The sequence below is a fragment of the Lissotriton vulgaris genome, chromosome 10 (assembly GCF_964263255.1).
Source record: "Lissotriton vulgaris chromosome 10, aLisVul1.2, whole genome shotgun sequence".
NCBI classification, from domain to species: Eukaryota; Metazoa; Chordata; class Amphibia; order Caudata; family Salamandridae; genus Lissotriton; species Lissotriton vulgaris.
The window spans coordinates 178,409,101-178,430,603 of record NC_141698.1 but is presented as its reverse complement, the minus strand read 5'-3'; the positions used below and the strand labels follow the sequence as shown (position 1 = coordinate 178,430,603).

Here is a 21,503-nt window from a genome sequence, read left to right as displayed (position 1 = left end):
CTTGTGTAGATGAATCTTCACAGTGTTCCCAATCAGCGGACTGTCCCCCCACAAAATAATAATGGAGAGAGCGATGAGACTGCCAACTGTACCTGTAAAAGCGCATGTGGACCTTACAAATGACATGATTCTTGATTACTGCAGAGGACTGGCTGATGTGGTCCATTCTGTGTCTCAGTAGGTTGGAGCCACCTCTGCCCCACCACACCAAGAGCAGGGCCATGACCACAGTCCCAGCGACTGGGTTCTGGTGAAGAAACATGCCCGGAAGAAAGACGTGATTGAAACCTCGATGTCATGACCCTTACCAGGTGATTCTAGTGATGACCACTGAGGTCAAATATGGAGGTCTCCCCAACTGGATCCACGCTGTGCACACTTGCAAAATTGAGTGTCTCCTTTATGATGTGGCAGCACCTCTCCCGGAAGTGCCAGCTGTAATCGATAGACAACGGGAGCAGGTTAGACAAGCTGAAAGGGATCAGCGAGAGTCTGAGACAGTACATGTTTGGCCTGAGGCGGGTCTTGAGGAGTCAACAGTTGAAGCTGAGGCAGGAGACTCACATCTGGTGGTGTAGACTGAGCCAGATTCAGACACTGACAAAGGGCCTAGTGCTGTGGTAATGCAAGTGGGAGCTGGAGAACGTTGGCCAAGTAGGCAAGAGAGAGGGAGACCAAATCTGCTGGGCGGACGTGTGCCCCACACCATTTCATAGAATACTGAGAATTCTGGCCTGAATGACAGGGAAGGGCTTGCACTCAAGAGAACAAAAGGAGCTAGAGTACCCTGTTGAAGGTACTCGTCCCCTGATTGGACATGCCTTGCTACTGATGACAGAGAGAGAGAGCTTTGGGATTTTGAGGATAACGGCCTACTGAGCATCATTGAACTAAATACTGTGGTTGAACCGCGTTTTGAACTTACTTTGTCACTGAGTAGACCGGCTTGCAGTATAATTGACCTGATTTCACTAAAGTGCGAACGGTACCTTTACTAAAGACATTTAAATAGACTTTGTTGAAAGTATCAAGAAGATTAAGTTGGCCCGAGGCTGCTGAAGGAGTGGAAGGGTGTTCTTTAGAAGAGCAAAGAGTAGGATTAATGAAGACTCACAAAGACCTTGTAAATAGTTTCATTGCAGATTAATGAACTTTGTTTTGCTATTTGCATAGGTGGAAACCAGCAGAGAAGACTCTGCTGTGGCTACTTTCCACACAATGGTCTGATTTTAGAGACGGATACCTTAATTTGCTTGTTATAATTCTTTACTTTCATAACATATTCTTGATTTGTGTACTTACTGGATTGATTTTTAACTTTTAATAAACCCACTTAACTTTTGTTACTGATTCCTGGTAGTTATTGTGTGACCAAATGGGCTAAATGAACTTCAAATCCTTCCATGCTCATGGCGAGCTGAGCTCGTCATGAGCCACGGCGCTCCTGTGCTCATGACGAGCTGAGCTCGTCATGAGCCATGGAACGCTCGCATGCGGGGATAATTTCCCTGCTGTGCTGAGCGTTCCACGGGAACGGGTGTGGTCATGACGAGCTGAGCTCGTCATGAGCACAGGAGCGCCGTGCCTCTTGACGAGCACAGCTCGTCATGAGCATGCGGGCGCCGTGCGCGCCCCCCTCCCCACTAGCACAGCAGGAAAATAACCCCCGCAGCGAAGTGGTTAAATTGTTTTATTAAATATGGACTCCCTTGGGCCTCTTAGTCAGCCAAAAGGATTCGGTTGATGAAAAATGGTAACTGCTTTCCTGCTTACTCCGAAACTTATCTAGCATCTCTATTTTTACACCAACAAGACATGGAAAACTCTACCTTATTAAGTGTATCAAGCTTTGGAGAGCCCTTAGGACTTACAATTCCATTGCGCCTCTCTGAGATGGGTTTGAGAGTCACGATTTTTTATTTCAAACTGTCATTGGTGTGATTCTATGAGATGGGCCACGCAAAAGTACAACAGGAGAGGTGACAGGACAGAAACATGGTTATCCCCAGATCTGAGCCCATCAGTGCCTCAGAGGAGAGAGATCACTTTGTCCGGTGGACTTTCACTGGACAAGGAAAAAGACTTCCTAACCCAAATGTTACATATTACACCACTTTAAGACACTAGTGCTTGTTGAATCTTTGATTGGATCAAAGGTGCCCACTGTACTGTCAGAGAGTCTTTCCACTATTTTATTTGTTGTTGTTTTACATTCTCATATTTTTTGTGTCCAAAGCTTTATTTGCGTTTTTAAAAACAAGAGAGTCCATGAATAACGTATTGTAATTACATTCAATTCAATCCATGACATACAATAATCGATAAAGACAAGAGAGTTGTAGCAAAAGCATGTACCAATTCATATAGCCCATGTTTTTCGGTCTCGCTGAGCCAGCGCATGCGCTGCATGGAGAGACATTTAGTAGGTGAGTTTTCAAAGTGCTACCGACTAGCATAGCGCTTGCGTTCACGTGAGCGTGCACGAGCACAGCCGCCATCTGTCTCCTCCGTCACGGGTCATTAAGTTGCTTGTTTTAATTTCCCGTGCTTTCCCCTCTGCCTCCGTCCGATTACTTTAACTTTCGTGCCTTTTTTTTCTTTTTCTTTCAGCACTCACCTTCTCTCCCTTGTTTGCTGCGTCCCCTTCGAATCCCTTTTCCTTGCTCTCTGTAATGCCCCAGGTTCATTTACTCCAGCCCCCAACCTTACCTGTCCTGCTCTGCTTTTTTTAAGCCCCCGTGGCTCCTCCCTTTCTCTCTTGTCTCTCATTGCTCCCTATCGGCAACGTTCAGTTGATCTTCCACCAGGTCTCCTTCGTTTCTCATCTGCCCCTGGAAGTCGACGCTGTCTCGCTGCACTGCACGATTCCCCCGACACAGCCCTCCTGAGGAGAAGGCGATCCACCCACGCACACTGCCCCCACCTCCATCTCGATTGTCCACCCACACAGCCTCTTTGTGGCTTGTCTAACAGTGAAATCAAATCCATGTCACTTCTGCAGAGAGAAATACGCTGGTCTGAGCGAAATATCTGTGACTGAGACAATCTGTCTGCTTCCCTCCCCAGAACGCCCACACTCCCGCCCCATGGCCCCCACCCCTTCACTCACAGTCACCTTACAGGAGCAGTGTTATGCGTAAATCCTCAATCCTGCACACAAACACGCAAGCAAAGCTCACGGTGAAGGGTGAAGACCGGCCATACACAAATTGACAAGAACATATACACCTCACAAGTACTACAAGTCAAGTCAAGTCAGAATATTTATATAGCGCGCTACATACCCAGAGGGTCTCAAGGCGCTTAAGGAAAGGTGGGAATTACTTCTCGAATATCCAAGTTTTAAGTTGTTTTCTGAATGCAAGGTGATTCTGAGTGAGACGAAGGTGAGTGGGAAGTGAGTTCCAGGTCTTAGCTGCCAGGTAGGAGAAGGATCTGCCTCCCATGGTGGTTTTGTTGATGTGAGGTACGGTAGCAAGGGCTTGGTTGGTGGATCGTAGCTGGCGGGGGGGTGTAAAAGGAAAGTCTTGTGTTAAGGCATTCGGGTCCAAGTTCGTAGAGTGCTTTGTGTGCGTGGGTTAGGAGGCGGAAAGTAATCCTCTTGTTGACGGGGAGCCAGTGGAGATTTTTCAGGTGGCTGGAGATGTGGTCTTTACGCGGGATGTCTAGTATGAGTCTTGCTGATGCGTTCTGGATGCGTTGGAGTTTTTTCTGGAGTTTTGCGGTGGTACCGGCGTATAGGGTGTTTCCGTAGTCCAGTCGGCTTGTAACCAGTGCGTGGATGACCATTTTTCTGGTTTCGGTGGGGATCCAGCGAAATGTTTTTTTGAGCATGCGAAGAATGTTGAAGCAGGATGAGGAGACGGCGCTGACCTGTTTGTTCATAGAAAGTGAGGAGTCCAAGATGACGCCCAGGTTCCGTGCGTGGTCCGTCGGGATGGGTGCTTTTCCAAGGGCCTCTGGCCACCAAGAGTCATCCCAGGCGGAGGGGGAGTTACCTAAGATAAGGACTTCTGTTTTGTCTGAGTTCAGTTTCAGACGGCTGTGCTTCATCCATTCGGCAACTTCTTTCATTCCTTCATGTAGGTTGGTTTTGGCGGTGGTCGGGTCTTTGGTGAGTGAGAGGATCAGTTGAGTGTCATCGGCGTAGGAGATGATGTTGAGGTTATGTTGGCGTGCGATGGCCCCGAGGGGGCTCATGTATACGTTGAAGAGGGTGGGGCTGAGTGAAGATCCTTGTGGTACGCCGCAGATGACTTCGGTAGCCTCTGACTTGAATGGTGGGAGGCGGACTCTCTGGGTTCTTCCGGTGAGGAACGAGGTGATCCATTCCAGTGCTTTTCCTTGGATACCGATGTTTTTGAGGCGCTGTAGAAGGGTGCTATGGCAGACTGTGTCGAAGGCTGCGGAGAGGTCGAGGAGGATGAGGGCGACTGTGTCTCCATTGTCCAGTAGAGTTCGAATGTCGTCTGTTGCTGCGATGAGCGCGGTCTCAGTGCTGTGTTTGGCTCGGAAGCCGGACTGTGAGGAGTCGAGGGATTTGTTGGTTTCGAGGAAGGCGGCGAGCTGGTTGTTGACAGCTTTCTCGATGACCTTGGCCGGGAATGGCAGGAGCGAGATGGGTCGGTAGTTTTTGAGTTCGGTGGGGTCAGCTGTGGGTTTTTTCAGAAGGGCGCTGAGTTCTGCGTGTTTCCAGCTTTCCGGGAAGGTGGCGGAGTTGAAGGAGCAATTGATGACGTCTCGGAGGTGTGGTGCTATGATGGAGTCTGCTTTGTTGAAGATGTGGTGAGGGCAAGGGTCTGTGGGGGATCCTGAATGGATGGAGTTCATCAGGCGGATGGTGTCCTCAGTGGAGATTGGGTTCCAGTCATTAAGGAAGTTCAAGGGGGGTGAAGGTCCTGCAGAATGTTGGGTGGGTTGGTCTCCGGGTTGGTTGTCGAAGCTGTTGTGGATGTCTGCGATTTTGTTGTGGAAGAACGAAGCTAGGGAGTCGCAGAGGGCTTGAGAGGGGGTGATGTCGTTGGAGTTGGCTGAGGGGTTGGTGAATTCTTTGACGATGTTGAATAATTCCTTGCTGTTGTGGGCGTTGTTCTCTAGACGGTCTTTGAATGCGGCTTTCTTGGCAGAACGGATTAGTTGGTGGTGTATGCGGGTGGCGTTTTTGAAGGCGTCCCTGGTGCTGGTGTTTGGGTCTTTTTTCCAGGCCTTCTCGAAGGAGCGACAGAGTTTCTTCGATTTCTTAAGATCATCGTTGAACCAGGAGGCGTTTTTGCTGCCTAGTTTGATTTGATGTTTTTTCAACGGTGCTAGGATGTCGGCGCTGTTGGATAGCCATTGGGTGAGGTTAATGGCTGCTTGGTCGGGGTTTGAGGAGTGGGCGGGGGGGTTTAGAAGAAGCGATGAGGAGATCTGGTCCGTGGTGATTTTGTTCCAGTTTCTTCGCAGAGAAGGTTGAGGATGGTTGTGAGTAGTGGTCTTATTGTAGATAAAGTGAACGCAACTGTGGTCCGTCCAGTGTAGAGTTGTGGTGTGACTGAAGGAGACATGTTTGCTGGAGGTGAAGATAGGGTCGAGTGTGTGACCAGCGATGTGGGTGGGGGTAGTGACAAGTTGTTTGAGTCCTAGGTTGGCGAGATTGTCCAGAAGGGTGGAGGCGTTGCTGTCATCGCTCTTTTCCAGGTGAAAGTTGAGGTCTCCCAGTAGGATGTATTCCTTGGAGGGGAGGGTGTGAGGGGTGATAAAGTCAGTGATGTCGTCGCTGAATTGTGCGCGGGATCCTGGAGGCCGGTAGAGGAGGGTGCCTCTGAGTGTGGTCTTGGGATCGGTGTGGATCTGGAAGTGAAGGTGTTCGGCGCTGGTGAGGTTGATGTCTGAGCTGGTTGAGATGCGGATGGAATTTTTATGGACGATAGCGATGCCTCCTCCTGTATGTTCGGTGCGGTCCTTACGGATGATCTTGTATCCTTCCGGGATGGCAATGGTGATGTCTGGAGCTGAGGAGGTGTTCATCCATGTTTCTGTTAGGAATGCGACGTCGGGAGAAATGGTGTCTAGAAGGTTCCAGAGGTCAATGGCGTGTCTGTGGACCGAGCGGGTGTTGAGCAGGATGCATTTTAGGTGGTTGGAGTCAGATATCTGTTGCGTGTTCGTGGATGAGGAGTTGTTCTTGTTGCCGTTGAACTTGCAGAAGTAGCAGGAGAAGGGTCCATGGGTGTGTCCAGGGGCGGCTTGGGCGCAGTTGGGGAGTCGGCCGGGGTTTAGGGCTAAGAGGGTGGAGGGGTCGTATGTAATGCGGGAGGGGTGGGTGGTGCGGGGGCCAGGGGGTCTGGCGCTGGGCGCGGGCTTGGCGCGGACGGGCGTAGACGGGCTTACCTTTGGCGCACCTTCTGCGCTACTGGGGCGCGATCGCTGCGCGTGAACGCTGCTCGTAGGTCCTACTGACATAAATGGAAAGTGGGGGGGGGCGGAGCGAGGGCGGGTCAGCTGGGAGGCGGGAGCGGGGTGGAGCTACGGGCTGGGACGAGGCACAAACAGCAAATGGCGGCAGCAAGGCTAAAGTGAAACCAGGGTGAGTTTCTGAGTAAACAGGCTAAACGTGGGCAGAAGCACCGTCACAATGGGGCAAAAGCTCGTCACACCACTCACAGCGCACCAGCAGATAAGCGCTACAGAAGTACATGTGCAGGAGCAAGCAGCAAGTTCCAATCAGGCACCAAATTACACTGCAGGCAAGTAAAGCGCTACGCTGATATCACAAAGCAGCAAGTATGCAAATAAGCCAGGCGCTACGATTCCAGCAGTGAACAAAGCAGCAGGTAAGCTAATAAGCCAGGCGCTACGATTCCAGCACTAAACAAAGCAGCAGGTATGCTAATTAGCCAGGCGCTACGATTCCAGCACTAAACAGAGCAGCAGGTATGCTAATTAGCCAGGCGCTACGATTCCAGCACTAAACAAAGCAGCAGGTATGCTAATTAGCCAGGCGCTACGATTCCAGCAGTGAACAAAGCAGCAGGTAAGCTAATAAGCCAGGCGCTACGATTCCAGCACTAAACAAAGCAGCAGGTATGCTAATTAGCCAGGCGCTACGATTCCAGCACTAAACAGAGCAGCAGGTATGCTAATTAGCCAGGCGCTACGATTCCAGCACTAAACAAAGCAGCAGGTATGCTAATTAGCCAGGCGCTACGATTCCAGCAGTGAACAAAGCAGCAGGTATGCAAGTAAGGCAGGCGCTACGATACCAGCTGAGGGAGCGACCGTTCCTGCCAGAGTCAGGGTGCTCACATGCCACTCCCACACAGATACAGACACAGGTACACAGCCATCATTAGGAAGTAAACAAACTGCTCATGCGCACGCCCACACACTCCGAAAATCACATGTTACTATAAAGAATACAGACTGGTCGCTCTTTCACACAGGCACGCATACAACTTCAAGTACTAACTGCTCCCATTTCACTCTTATTTAGAAGAAACACAACCCTCATTAGAAAATACACAAACTGCACGCACCCACGCACACACACATCTCAATAGATCGAATACAGGCTGGTCTCTCTTTCACTCAAACACGCACACAACTTCAAGTACTAAAACCAGCTGCTCACATTTCACTCTCACAATGACACACAACATTCATTAGGAAGTACACAAACTGCTCACACACACGCACGCACACACCTCACACAGAAGGGCTCTAACTGCTCTCATATACACACAAACACATTCTCATGTGGATGGAGATACTGCTTTCACCCGTAAGAAATGTTACAGACTGCTCAACTACTCATGCATGCCTACACTCATCACCAGGGGCGGATTGGCAATGCGGGCATTCGGGCATCGGCCGAAGGGCCGGTGTCTCAGTGCCCTCTATGGGCCGTTTTTTTTCTACCCTTTCCCAGTCTACGGAGAGTGGACTAGGAAAGGGGAGAAAACAACATGGCCCACGGAGGGCACGGAGACAGACAGAGAAATGAAAGCAGCCTCGCAGTGCGGCCGTACAGCGATTATCAGCTGTGGCCTCTCCTTCACCCCATGCCCTGCCAAGCAATCACGCTGAATCTGGGCTGGGGAGGGGTGATTGTTTGCAAGAATCGGCCTCCCTGGGGGCCAGATGTTGCTCAGACCTTTGAGCTATTTTCACCTCGGGCCCCCTGAAGGCCCAGAAACAGTGTTAGTCTTAACACCTCGCCCACAGCCCTTCACATTCAGGGCATAGTGGGCGAGGAAGAATGGGTCTCGCTGTGGGGGACAGGTGATGCTTGGAACTCGCACCATCTTCACCTCAGCCTCCCCCTGGCTACCGTGGATGACCCATCAGCTGTGTTTTGTGCTCCCCTACCAGGACATTGCCCTGAGGCCTATAGGGCTGCGGAGGACTGATTAATTTACTAATTGCAGGGGCCTTACGTCTGCTGTTCATGTGCTCCTGAGCTGAAGGTCTGGGGAGGGCTAAATAGGTTAGTAATAGCAGGGGCGTTGCTGCTTTTCAGGTGCTCCTGCCTGGAGGGCTCAAATAATTTTGTGACAGACAGGGGTCTTGCTGTTTTTTTTAGTTGCTCAGCATGTAGGCCATTGTCACCTTGGCGCTGTGTCCTGCACAAGAACAGTACCCACCCACTTTCATTCCTTGTCTGTGCAAATGGTGTTTCATGAAAGGGCACGCCCCTTGAATGTGGGCCACGCCCCTTAAATGTGTTCCACGCCTCATGAACATGAGCCACTTTTTTCGTCAATGTCCGGGCCAAATTGTGATCCCAATCCGACCCTGCTCATCACCCTCACGAGAAAAGGCATACATTGTTGGCAACTTTCTTACACGTGCAAATATGCACACCTTAAGGGGAAGGGGCTACCGCTCACCCACAGACGTACAGTCGCGCGCACTTAAATGTACCCTCTTATCTCATTTTTAGGTTTCGAACCTGGCGAGGGGCACAGCCCCTCCCAGTTTGAAAACTTTTGTTTTCAGTAGGGACGTCGGCCCCGCCTCTGCCTCTCATTGGTTAGCTCCATAAATGGAGGCTAGCCATTGGGAGACAGAGGCTGTCAATCGCGCTTTCTCTTGAAAACGCGATTCGGGGGCGTTTTTGGTGCTTTTTTTAAGCCCCGCCCCTTTGTCCCGGGCCGCGCTGCGATTGGCTGCCGGCCCGGGACACCCCCGTGACGTCATTCCCGGGCCGCGCTGTGATTGGCTGCCGGCCGGGACACCCCCGTGACGTCAGCCAATCACAGCGCGGCCCGGGACCTGACTTGTCTCTGTTGTTGCAGTCGAACTGGCTTAGCAGATCAGCGTGTCATGCACTTTGCACTGGGCTACTTGTTCTTCTTTGACATCTAAAGGTAGAGCGCTAGTACTTTTACACGTGCGTTGCCTTCTTGCGACTCCGTCTCTGCAACTGCGTATTTAACGTCCCGGAGAAAAGTCTCACAACATTGCTCTGTTTTCCAGACACTTGAGGTCCCTTACACTGCAAATAGTCACTGAAGTTCAATAGGTGTGTGGGGGTGGAATCTGTAATTAAATTTGTCAGACTAAAGCGAAATAATACAAGTTTCTTCCTCATCCAAGATGGCTTCTCCTAGCTAGTACTTTAGTCCCTTTTCTCTGTTGACAATAGAACTGTCTGACCTCTGACCCTTTCTGTGCTTGAAGACAGCGTGTGCGGTATACAGTGGTTCGTGCTTCAGGATGGCGGCTTCAACAGGACTGGGTTTCCACGAGATGGGACTGGAGGATCGACTACTTAAGGTGCGGGCGGAAAGGAAGTGGAGAGAAGTTGTAACGTCGCCGCTTCACATCAATCGCTTGCGCACCCGAATTGGAATTGTCCCTGGGCCGCCCTTTCTGATCTTGCCATGGGAGTTCTCCGCCTCTTGTCCCTGCGGTGCGTGCTAGTGACTTGCCATGACTGTGCCCCCTTGGTTCACTATCCCTTGATTGCCCCTTATAAAATCCCGGCCAGCCCCCACATCAGATCTGACTTTTTTATGAAGCTTCCTACTTCCCAGACCCTGCCACTGAACTCCCCCTCCTAGTGTTCCCTTACAGCCTCCTCTCAGACTGTCACATTATGTATTTGTTCATTCAGTCGTGCTTTTGTATAAGCCGGGCTCTAGGGTATTCAGAGTGCGCATCTCGAGCAGGGTCGGGCTGCCCTGCAAACAGCGCCTTGACTTTTCTCATTAAGGATTCAACCTGTTTATTGAATCTGGTAATGTCTGCAAACAAGCTTTCCAGGGATTAAAAGAGGGAGGGAGGGAGGGCGGGGGGAGGGAGCGGGCGCGGGCCTCCAGCGAGCGAGGGGCCCTCGCTTTCCTTCATGTAGGGCACTGTCACTCACAACCTCTTTTACACTCATTAGCAATTGTGGCCCCCAGGGGTCGGACTGGGGGCCCAAAATCAGTCCTGGTCCTGGAGAGACTGTTCAAAGCAGCCCCGCTTCGTATCTCTCTCGCTTTCTCATTTAATTCTCTCTGTCTCTCTTCCTGTCTCAGACACTCTCTCTCTCTCTCTTTTTCTCTCTGCCCCTCTCTCTCCCTCCTGTGTGCCGCCCGCCCGGTGCCTCACATCTTATAACGCAGCCACCCGATTCGTTCAACAACTGAGCAGCAAGAGTTGCAGCCCCCCGGAAATGCCCATTTGGACAAATAGTCAGTCCTACTCTGCGTGTGGGGATTCCTGCTGCATTTGAATGAGTATGTTTTGCCATGTATTACTTCAAACAAGAATGCGGCGCACATAGGACACGTCTGACCCTCCCTGTGGGTAACATCCATGGCAGCTACTTGCCATTAGATTGCTTGATAATATCCGGTCCACACACACTGCCCTCTGCTGGCCAGTGTGCGTCGTGCAGGGTAAAGTGCTTCTGCTATAGCAGTAGCGCTGGAATTAGAGTATCTGGGCTTCTCAGAGATTTGTAGCATCGTATGTAAGCCATTCATTTCGCGCGCAAGACACTTATTAACGTTCAGGGCGAGGCGAGGCACTCTGTAAATGTTAAGAAAACACAAGCAAGTTACTCGGACAGTGTTTTTAAAAGTACTGTTTAACACCTGTCCTCGGCGCCCTTCCCTGTCTGCTCCTGCGCATCGCTTTCCTTTCTGCATCAGATCTGGAAGCGGCGAGGTCTCTGCAGCATGCCAACATCCCACCTTTAATCCTCAAAAATGATTGTTTGCAAATATGCCCCAATCTCAGTGTGGGGGAAGAAATCCTTTTTTGAGCGCTGTGTGCCCTCCAGGTAGATGGCGAGGCATTCCCACCGGCGCAGCAAAACATAAACTTCGTTCTCCTCAAACAGTAATCAGCAATTTTTCCCAGAGCAAATATTTTTTCCTTGCATCTGTTTATGAATTGCTTTTCACAGCTTGAAATCACATTAGAACTTCATAAACCCCCCTTGTCTGCCTGAAATAACCACACACGCTGCTGCCCTGTGACAGCATCACTCGAGAGATTGTACCAGCTGGGCACGGTGGCTCAGCTGTGCAAACACGCGCCGTGGCTGGGGAAGGCAGCTCACAAATGCCAATATATTCATTCACAGAAAAAGCAAAAAAATCTGATTTTACAACTGCCCCATGCTGCGAAAACGTACCCCCTTTGCTAAAAGCTTGATTGCTCATAGAAGGTCCCATCGGGGAGGAGGCGCTGTGTCGCGATAGTATGGGTCATACGCTCCTTACCCAGCATTCTTCTGGCACTAGCAGAGCAGGCTGCTGCCCCAAGCAGCCCTCATAGCAGGCCATGGAGAGCATTAGCGGGCACAGTTACCACTGGTCTGATAACACGGCAGGTAACAGTGCATGCAATATTACAAATAGAAGGCGGTGTTTCTGCGCCTCTGCCTGGACGCTGTGAATTTTCATGTCTACGATGGGGAATAACATGGAAAAGTTGTATTCATTTACCATTTTGAATTCTAGCCAATTTTATGGACATCATGCAACCCACTTTTTTTCAAATGGATATATCGCCAGATATATTGTTGAAGGCAAAAATGAGAGATTTTGTCTAAAATTAGGATTAACGCCCATTTTGGAACTAAATGAGGGAGTGATGGCTCAGTGGGTTTGTTTTGGTGGGGATTCTAATGCCGAAGGACAGAACGAGGCACTTGTCAGTGATGGCTCAGTGGTTTATTTTGGTGGTGATTCTAATGGGGTTGTGTTTAATCCATGGGATGATTAGAGCGAGTTTTCATTGGTTTGGTGTTGTATGTGGTTACTGGTGGCCCTGCGAGCTTGTGCATGTATGTACCTCTAGGCCCCGCAAGAGGTTCTGGCGGTCACACAGAGGTTTATGCAGTACCTTTTGAGATGGGTCACTCAGAGGTTTATGCGGTACCTTTTGAGATAGGTCATTCAGAGGTTTATGCGGTACCTTTTGAGATAGGTCACTCAGAGGTTTATGCGGTACCTTTTGAGATCGGTCACTCAGAGGTTGGTGCGGAACCTTTTGAGATGGGTCACTCATAGGTTTATAGTGAACCTTTTGAGATGTGTCACTCAGAGGTTGATGTGGAACCTTTTCAGATAATGAGGCTCTTAAGGCTCAGAAACCGTCTCCTGTGAGGTGCCTTCACATGGTAAAGAGGCAAAGCTCCATGGGAGGGATAAACATAGGGTTATGAAGTTGGGACATGAATAAGAAGCAAGCAAATCAGAGTGACGAGGGAAAGCCAGTCAATAGTGAGAAATGGGCGGGCTCTAAGCTCTTCTATGTTCATGGTAATGCACAATATGCTCGCAACAGACCGCGCATGCATTGTCTAGTAAGCTTGACCCAATCATCTTCCCAAAACTCCAAACGGAATTAAAGGAATAAGTAACTTATTCAAATTCTCCGGAACTTTCGTCGCATGAAATGTGTCAGTCATTAGCGGATAAGGGAAGGAAATATTTGTTGTTAACTAGTGAGTTGCTGAGATCAGTACATGGATCTTTCTACATGTAACTACACATTTTAAAGAACATAACTGGCTTTGGACCTGACGGATTAAAAAGCTGAAAATATGTTTGAAAGAAATTACAAGCAGCCCATTGGGAGATTCATGTCTATTGTACTTTCCACATTTTCTTGCAGCAGGAACAGGACAGAATGGGGCCCAAATACTGAAAAGAGGGCATTTGTGATATTTTGACCATGTAGTATGCTCTACCTCCACCCTCTTACTCATTTTACTTCGATGATCTTCCAAATAACCATTTCTAGACTCTTCCCTCTTCTATCCTTCTTTTTTCATAGCTCTAACTTTTGCAAAGGCGAAACCGTTGCATTGTAAATGCTTGTTTTATTTTAATTTAATTATTTTTTACTTCTTAGTATGGCCCGTTGGTTCCCTTTTCACGGGCGCTCTCGGCGACCCCCCTCCCATGCATTGCTGCCGCGTTGGCGAGCCTCAGAGCCTCAATGTCTGCTCTGCGAGCCTCAGTGTCTGCTCTGACGCATTTGTTATTTATGTCTTCCCTCATGCCCCTTGCATTGTCTGATCGAACACTGAGATATCAAAGCTGCAATAATGTATCTCCAGATTTTTATCGCAAGCCAACCTGAAAACTACCTTTTTGACATAAATATGTCTGTCGGAGAGAGTGCCAAGTCGGTGCTGTGTCCAGCAGCAGGAATGAAAGTATTGCAACACTGCCGAGACTTCATAAAACCATCGTAAAGATGGGTGTACATGCGTGCTCATTTATGCACAAGCATCTGCTGCCATCTAAAACTATTTTTATTTTAAAGTTTTGCATAAAAGTTACATTGGCTGCTACATGTGTTCACCAATTAATAATTTTTTTTTCTCCAAAAAGCACACCTTGCCACTACAGCCCCTGTCACTGAAGAGGGCTGCTTTTGTGTAGATGTGCTCCTTGTGCGAGGCCTGCAAAACGCTCACGATCAAGTTAGCCAATGGCTGAAGAGGGCTGCCAGCTGCTGCTGTATGGCATAGTGGGTGGAAGAAAAGTGGGAATGTAAAACGGTACTGCTGGGAATTAACTGGTGTATTTGAACAGTTGGCTTATAGTCCTTATAAGTAAGTCCAATATTTGCATATATAAAATTAGACGAAAAGGTCTTGGCTAAATTCAAACTTAAATCAGCCTTTTGACTTTGGCATGTAGATTTTTATGTCATGGTTTGAAAAAAACTTTAGCATTAGGGGACCTGCCAGACCATCACCAATAAAAAAAATACATTGGCTGAAGGCACACATATATTGGAGTATTAAAAAACTCTTATTGCCGTACTAGTCCCTGCACTGAAAGGAATTACTTTGTTTGCAGATGTGCTCTTTCTATACAGTCACTCACAGTGAAGTTAGCTAGTGACTGCATTGGCCGACTTACCGTCCCATGCTGTATGGTGTAATAGGCAGAAGGGCATGTGAATGACACAACAGATGATGCATAAAAGAGTGCTGGCTGAAAGCCCATATAAGCCTGTGTATCAGATGCATAATTTTAGTAAAATCAAAAGACCTTAGCTACGCCAGGCATACATCGGTCTTGGGAGCCTTACAGAACAAGCATTGGCATAGCCAATAGGTCTTGCCTTTCAGAACTTATAATTGATTAGCCATGCAACAGTTGATGTTGTTGCACCAAGGATATTGTGCTACATAACTAAACACCTATAAGGTCCCAAAAGCGAGACCTGTTGGCTATGCCAATGCTTGTTTTTTAATATATCGAGATTCATGCAAACACATTTTTTTCACCAGGTGATAATTGTTTTGGTCCACAAGCAAATTTGCTAGTACAAATTTACCTCATATTTATCATGCCTCTTCCAGTGTCTGGCAACTGACCTTCTCAGATTGGTATTTTACATTGTTAAGCAATTTTATTTGTATTTGTTACTTTTAGCCTGTAAAGTGTTTACACTGATCCATTTGTAAAGCACTAGATAATCTATGATGGTCTGGTTCTCAACAGGCATAATGTTTTTCACCAGTGCCAAGCATACCTAGCACCGAAGTAAAATTTGATATTGTTCGATGTTATTGGTAAGTGTTCGTGATGACAATTTGCATGTCCAATGAGTTACTAATTCTAGATCTCATTTGATTTATTTTGTGACTTTACTGAAACAAACGAAGTGATAATTTTCATAGTTAAATGTACTATTTTGTTGGCTAAAATAATCCACATTAAAAAATTCCACTTTTTTGTTGAGTATGTGCATTTTTCTTTAGCTGAACAAACACATGCAAACCGTTCGCTTCAACTCTACTGGCGGAGATGACATTTACTTTGATGAAACTGGCAGCCTTCAAAGCCATTTTGATATTTTGAACTTTGTTGGATCAGAACATGAAATATTCAGTTATAATAAAGTTGGATATTCTTTCTCGGCCAATGGGTTTCAAGATATCTTCCTGAACGAAAGCGAAATCTCCTGGAACTCTCACTTCACGCAGGTACCTTTAGAGACTTCAAGAATATGATTGCAAAGTGATTTTATTTGTCAAGTGTAACTGTCAAACTAAAATTCTTCGCTCAAAATATATTTTTTACATTTCTGAAATTTCTGAATTATTTTTGCACATTTCCGCCTACTGACCGCATCAAAATCATATATTAACAAGCATTTGCAATGCAATAGGTCTCGCATTTGCGAGAGTTTGAGCTATGGGCATTGCAAATGACAATGTCTTTTATGTATGCCTTTATTTTTAAAACCAATAAATAAAAGACATTGTCATTTAAAATGCCAATAGCTAAAACTCTCGCAAAAGCGAGAGCTATTGCATTGCAACTGCTTGTTGTGTAGTGCAACCAGTAGTGAGCCCTGCCATGACTGTCAAACAAAAATTCTTCACTCAAAATATATTTTTAACATTTCTGAAATGTCTGAATTATTTTGGCACATTTCTGCCTACTGACCGCATCAAAAGCATATATTAACAAGCATTTGCAATACAATAGGTCGCATTTGCGAGAGTTTGAGCTATTGGCATTGTAAATGACAATGTCTTTTATGATTGTCTTTATTTTTAGAACCAATAAATAAAATACATTGTTATTTAAAATGCCAATAGCTAAAACTCTCGCTTAAAAGCGAGAGCTATTGCATTGCAAATGCTTGTTGTGTAGTGCAACCAGTAGTGAGCCCTGCCATGACTCTGGGACAGCTGACCCCAGATATCCTATCCTGCTCAGATGGGCAGACACTTGCAGTCACTACTCCAGTGTGTCTCACTCTCAGGGCTAACCAAAACACTTGTATAATACACAGGAGCAAGAACCACATTGGGATTGGGGTAAGTAATCTAAAAGACATGAAGTATCCCAACTGGTATTATTGGTGGACAATTAGAAAGGATATGTCATTGACATTATCAGAGAGAAAGTATGGAGACTCTGTAGATTTTTCAAAAGTGCTCATGGCATCAAGTTTATCATAAAACAGGGATTAGAAGGTTTTACAGTGGTATCAGCACTGTAGATAAACAAATAATACAACCCATAATTGTACTTGGTGCTCAAAATGTGCAAGTGATGTGCAGGATGGCGACGCAGGTGACAATGTGATCAGCAAAATTTGGCGCAAGGAAACTAGTGCATAAATATATTCAGTGAATCAATAAAGCAATATGGTTCCAGCTGAATTGTGTTGTTTCGGTCTATTCAGGTATGGCTGTCGTTTGAAAGACACACATTGTGTGTTGTGCCTATAATTGCGCTGGGTGGTCGACAGCGTTTCAATCCTCTTGAATCGGGATCTTCATCAGGAACGGGTTGAGGGTCCAAACAGTGCTGGACGGGACTGGAAAGTCCAATGGAAGCTGGCAAGTTGTGGAGTTTGACTGATGAGTAGGACTGATCCTGTATAGCGATGATCGGTATCGGACTGAATTAAGCCCAGGCCAGAGCGATCGGTCATTCGGTCCGAGGCGCGATCGTGTCGAAGAGAGTGAATCTCAAGGGTAGGGAAGTAGCATCTGACTCCGAGTGAATCGTATGTAGTCAAGCAAGACACACAATTCATTCAGATCTGGGTTTAATCCATCACCGTTCTTTAGCCCACTCTGCCACCCCAGTTCAGACATGGCCATATGCAAATCAGTCTGACCCTGTGCCTCATGGGAACAGTCCAGCCCGAACTGCCAAGCCATGCCTTCCCTGGACCAGAAACAAGCTTCCTAGGACCAGTTTCTGGCATTCCAGCCGTCTTCAGCCAGGCTTGCTTGAATCCAGTGGCAAAGTGAGGAAGGGACTCACGTCTGAGCATACCCTGCCAACTTATGGCGAACAAAGCGGTACAAAAGGGGGTGGTGATGGACAGAGCATCTGAACCAATCAAACACTCACACCCAGTTAACAGATTTGGGTTTAATCCATCACCGTTCTTTAGCCCATACTACCACCCCAGTTCAGACATGGCCATATGCAAATCAGTCTGAACCTGTGCCTCATGGGAACAGTCCAGCCCGAACTGCCAAGCCATGCCTTCCCTGGACCGGAAACAAGCTTCCTAGGACCGGTTTCTGGCATTCCAGCCGTCTTCAGCTAGGCTTGCTTGAATCCAGTGGCAAAGTGAGCAAGGGACTCACGTCTGAGCATACCCTGCCAACTTATGGCGAACAAAGCGGTACAAAAGGGGGTGGTGATGGACAGAGCATTGGAGAACCTGACCTTCGGGGCCAGGCAGCGCAGGGCACGCCTAAGATCTCCGGGTTCACCTGCTTTGGCAGACAGAGACACGTGACACTCTGTTAGGCGTAGAAAAGTAGATTTATTAGCTGCAGCTAAGCACAGTGGTCCTGTAAGTACATCAACTGGTAGGTTATTAGGAGACTGCCACTTCATTCCGTGGCGCACAGACTATTATAATACACAAGTTTACAATGCCAACTTCCAAAACATACAAAACTGACAAATAGGAATAGTTCGAAAACAAGTTATCGAATGTCTAAACACACCCTCCTTTCAGACCCTGTGTGCTCTCCTCCCTTCAGGTTAATCAACACTAGTGCCCATAATTCAATTTGCAGGTGTTAGAACATGTTGAATACTACAAAGGACGGTCTATGTAACAAGAGAACACACAAAGAGAATAGCGAAGGCCAGTTAAACAAGATAAAGTCAAGAAGAATGGTGGGACCCAAACAGTGGAGTAAGACATGGATTAATCAGTCTAGACATGGATTTACGAAACTCGGGAGACCCTGACATCGGTTTCATAAACATAGGCAGAAGTTATTCTTTAACAGGAAGGACACGTAGCAGCTGCAAAAGCAAAAACATCGCATTCACCACGTCCGCCGTGCTGCCTGAGTGAGGCAACACAAAATGGCGGTTAAATACAAAATGGCGGCAGGATACGAAGCGAAGTCGAAAACCACGTAATCTCAGACCCTCCTTTTGCCATGCTCAGGCAAAGCACAAGAGACTCATGTTAGTCTGAATCTATATCGATGGTCATGAGGTCATTGAGGTGTTGCTGCAACATCATTCTGATGTTCTCTGTTTCCTGTGTTACCGGCTTAGAAACACACACAGTGGCACAAAGTCCGCAAATAGCTGGACCGCACTGTAAACAGAGACAACAGGAAAAGATGATTGCCAGAATCGCTCCAAGGAAGGTTAACACCTTCCATCCCCATGTGGACAGTAGTCTCCAAAACCATCCCATCACAGACCAATCCCCAGTATCCTGATGAATGGACTCAGAGGTGACATGTAGCTTAGAGATGGCTTGGTATACTGTAGGGGCATTATCTGGAATGGAAACGCAGCAACTGGACCCAATCAATTTACAGACTCCGCCTCTATCAGCCAAGACAATGTCTAGAACCATTTGGTTCTGCAAAGTCATAAGGCGATACGCCTGTAGTTCAGCTGTCAAATTATTCAATGCTCCAGAAGTTATATTTATGGTAGCATCGACCACACGAACCAGGCGTCTGTTGTTTCTACTATTTGCCATTGGACCCCAAAAAAGGAAGAATTCCCTTCAGGAAATCTCCTCCTTCTTGTCCGGACGTGTCTTCCGCATCAATAACCCTTCTAACCAATCTCTTTCTATGGTGATCTGCAGGAGCAGTATATGTTGGAAGGAGGAGGAAAGCTATATAACATGTCCCTGAGAAATGTGTGGGAAGCCATGTATAAGCTTTATCATGACAGATAAAGTATGTGCCTTGTGATGGAACTAACGGTGAAGGAGTCAAGGGTGTATAGATGTATATGTGAGAACAATTACTCCTTTCTTGCTTAACTTTGGTATTCTGGCCATTTATTTGTAAACACAGATTACCTCTCTGGGGTAAAACCCAAATTGGTGCAAATTTCTTCTGTTTAATCTTATCAGTGAGACTAGTGACATACCGGGTCACGTTCCATCCATCATATATTCTCTTTTCGTCTTTGGGAATCTTGATAATATCAGCTATTTTTGCCATGGTCACTATTCCCTTGATCAAACAGCTATGACTGAAATCCACTCCACCATTAAAGGACCCACCAGGAGGATATCGGAGTAGGTCTGGTATGCATTAGAAAACATAGCCAGATAAGCCCAGGCAGAACCTTTGTACGTGAATGGAAGAACCAAATACGGCATTCCTCTCTCTGTATTATGTGGTATGAGCCCACAAACGCAACAATCACTAGTGTTCACTACCAATTGATGTTGATGCAAGAGTTGGATAAATGAATTATTAAAATACTCCATTCTTCTCATCTGCTCATGGTCTGGGAGTGCATAAAATTTATGTGGAGAAATAGTAGTAGAGGGAATCAAAGAAGTAGAAGTAGGGGCAGGTGTTGGCTGCATACTGTGTACAATCCATCCTACACATGCTAATAAACTGCATACACATACTGAAATACATAATGCTACGCCACAACGACTGAATAATAATTTCTTATAAATATTTATTTTCATTGTTTTAACATCATTCTCTTTTCCTGCGCTATCCATTACTCTAAAGGCGTTGCTCACGATAATCTTCCTTAATCACTTAGCTGTGGTTGTTAGCCGTCCTATGACACTGCAAGTCCTGTTGACCTAGTCACTATTCAGGTCACAGCCTAAGACTCCTACCATGACCCTGCAACTTGATGGATAGTGGAAAAGGAATCTTTCACTTGTTGACATAAGGCAAGAATTATAAAGTACGACTTTAATTGTTCCTAGGCAACCTCTCTCTCAGGTTGTATCGTCTCTTGCCAGGTATCCTCTCGTCTTTGAAAAGTCTCTGGATCCAATGTGTTTAATCGTAGATGTGGAGGTACAGCTTCCTGTAAAACGTCGTCGTCCTCTTTCTCGGAACTAGTCCAATCCAGGCGTGCACTGCTGAAAGGTACGAATCTAGGTACCTTTTCGCACTCACTGTCACCAACGCCTTCTCAGACCCACTGGTCGTAAGGTAAAGGCAATGGTACCCGCTTGCAGTGCACGCCGTGGATCCAGTTTCGTTTACCAACGACCTTCACTGCTGTACGGGTGGTGAGTAGGACTTGTCTCGGCGGCCCCCAACGAGGTTCCAGAATTTAATTCCTCTGGAAGTTTTTAAGACACACCCAGTCACCAGGTTGGATGTAGTGTCCTGGATCTGAGGAGGCCTCCGGCAAAGCGTTTTGGACCTGTTGACGAATAACACGCAATTTAGTGGTGAGGTCGTGCAAATAATCAACCAACAATGGATACGGAATGTCTGAGTACTTTTTGGGGCGAGGGACTCCCCAAACATTAGCAGGGCACCCAAAAACAATCTCGTATGGGCTAAGCCCCAAACGAGAATGGACAGTCGTTCTTGTTGAGAGAAGTGCCAAGGGCAAGGCATCAGGCCAGGAAAGGCCTGTACTAGTCTGAATCTTTGCTAACTTAAGTTTGAGAGTGCCAATATAACACTCTACCAAACCTGCTGACTGAGGATGGTTTGCCGCATGAAATTTCTGTCTAATACCAAGACCCACACATACTTTCTGCATGATCTGACCTACAAATTCACTTCCATTTCACTCCAGACAATGCGCGGCAAACCAAACCTCGGGAAAAACTCCTCCAAAGGTCTTTGGCAGTAGACAAAGCAGTATTGTCCTTTAGGGGGTAGGCCTCTATCCATCTGGAAAAGGCACAAACCACCATCAGGACATACTTGAGATTATTGAAGCGCTCCATATGGATGTAGTCTATTTGTAGTACCTCAAAAGGATACGTAGGGGGAGCAAAGTGACCTGCTGGAGTTGGAGTTCCTTTTCCTGGATTATGCATCAAGCAAACAATGCAATGCTTCACTACATTTTCTGCACATTTAAGAATATTTTCATTTTGCCATACTGGAGCTAGGAGTTTACATATACCCCTTGCATTAATATGAGCTGGTCCATGAGCCATAGTGACCACAGGTAACACATACGCATCTGGTAACAACCATCGCTGATGCTCTGACAATTCCGTCCAACATCCCATCGTATCCAACATCCTTGTACTTTCTTTCCACTTACTCAATTCTTTCTCAGTTGCTTCTTTCTGAATCA

At 47.0% G+C, this 21,503-nt stretch overlaps 1 protein-coding gene across 4 annotated transcripts in view; it reads left to right on the top strand.

Moving 5' to 3' along the window:
- The window catches only part of LOC147684939 (vomeronasal type-2 receptor 26-like), a 166,083-nt gene that overhangs the window by 66,078 nt on the left and 78,502 nt on the right, over nt 1-21,503 (top strand). For 2 of the 4 annotated variants that reach the window (XM_086940824.1, XM_086940825.1), the window contains exon 2: nt 15,209-15,433. In XM_086940824.1, coding sequence (XP_086796950.1) covers nt 15,209-15,433 — 225 coding nt within the window. Of the gene's footprint in view, nt 1-178; nt 312-15,208; nt 15,434-21,503 lie in introns of all 4 variants that reach the window. The other 2 variants (XM_086940826.1, XM_086940827.1) reach the window with 2 other exon arrangements.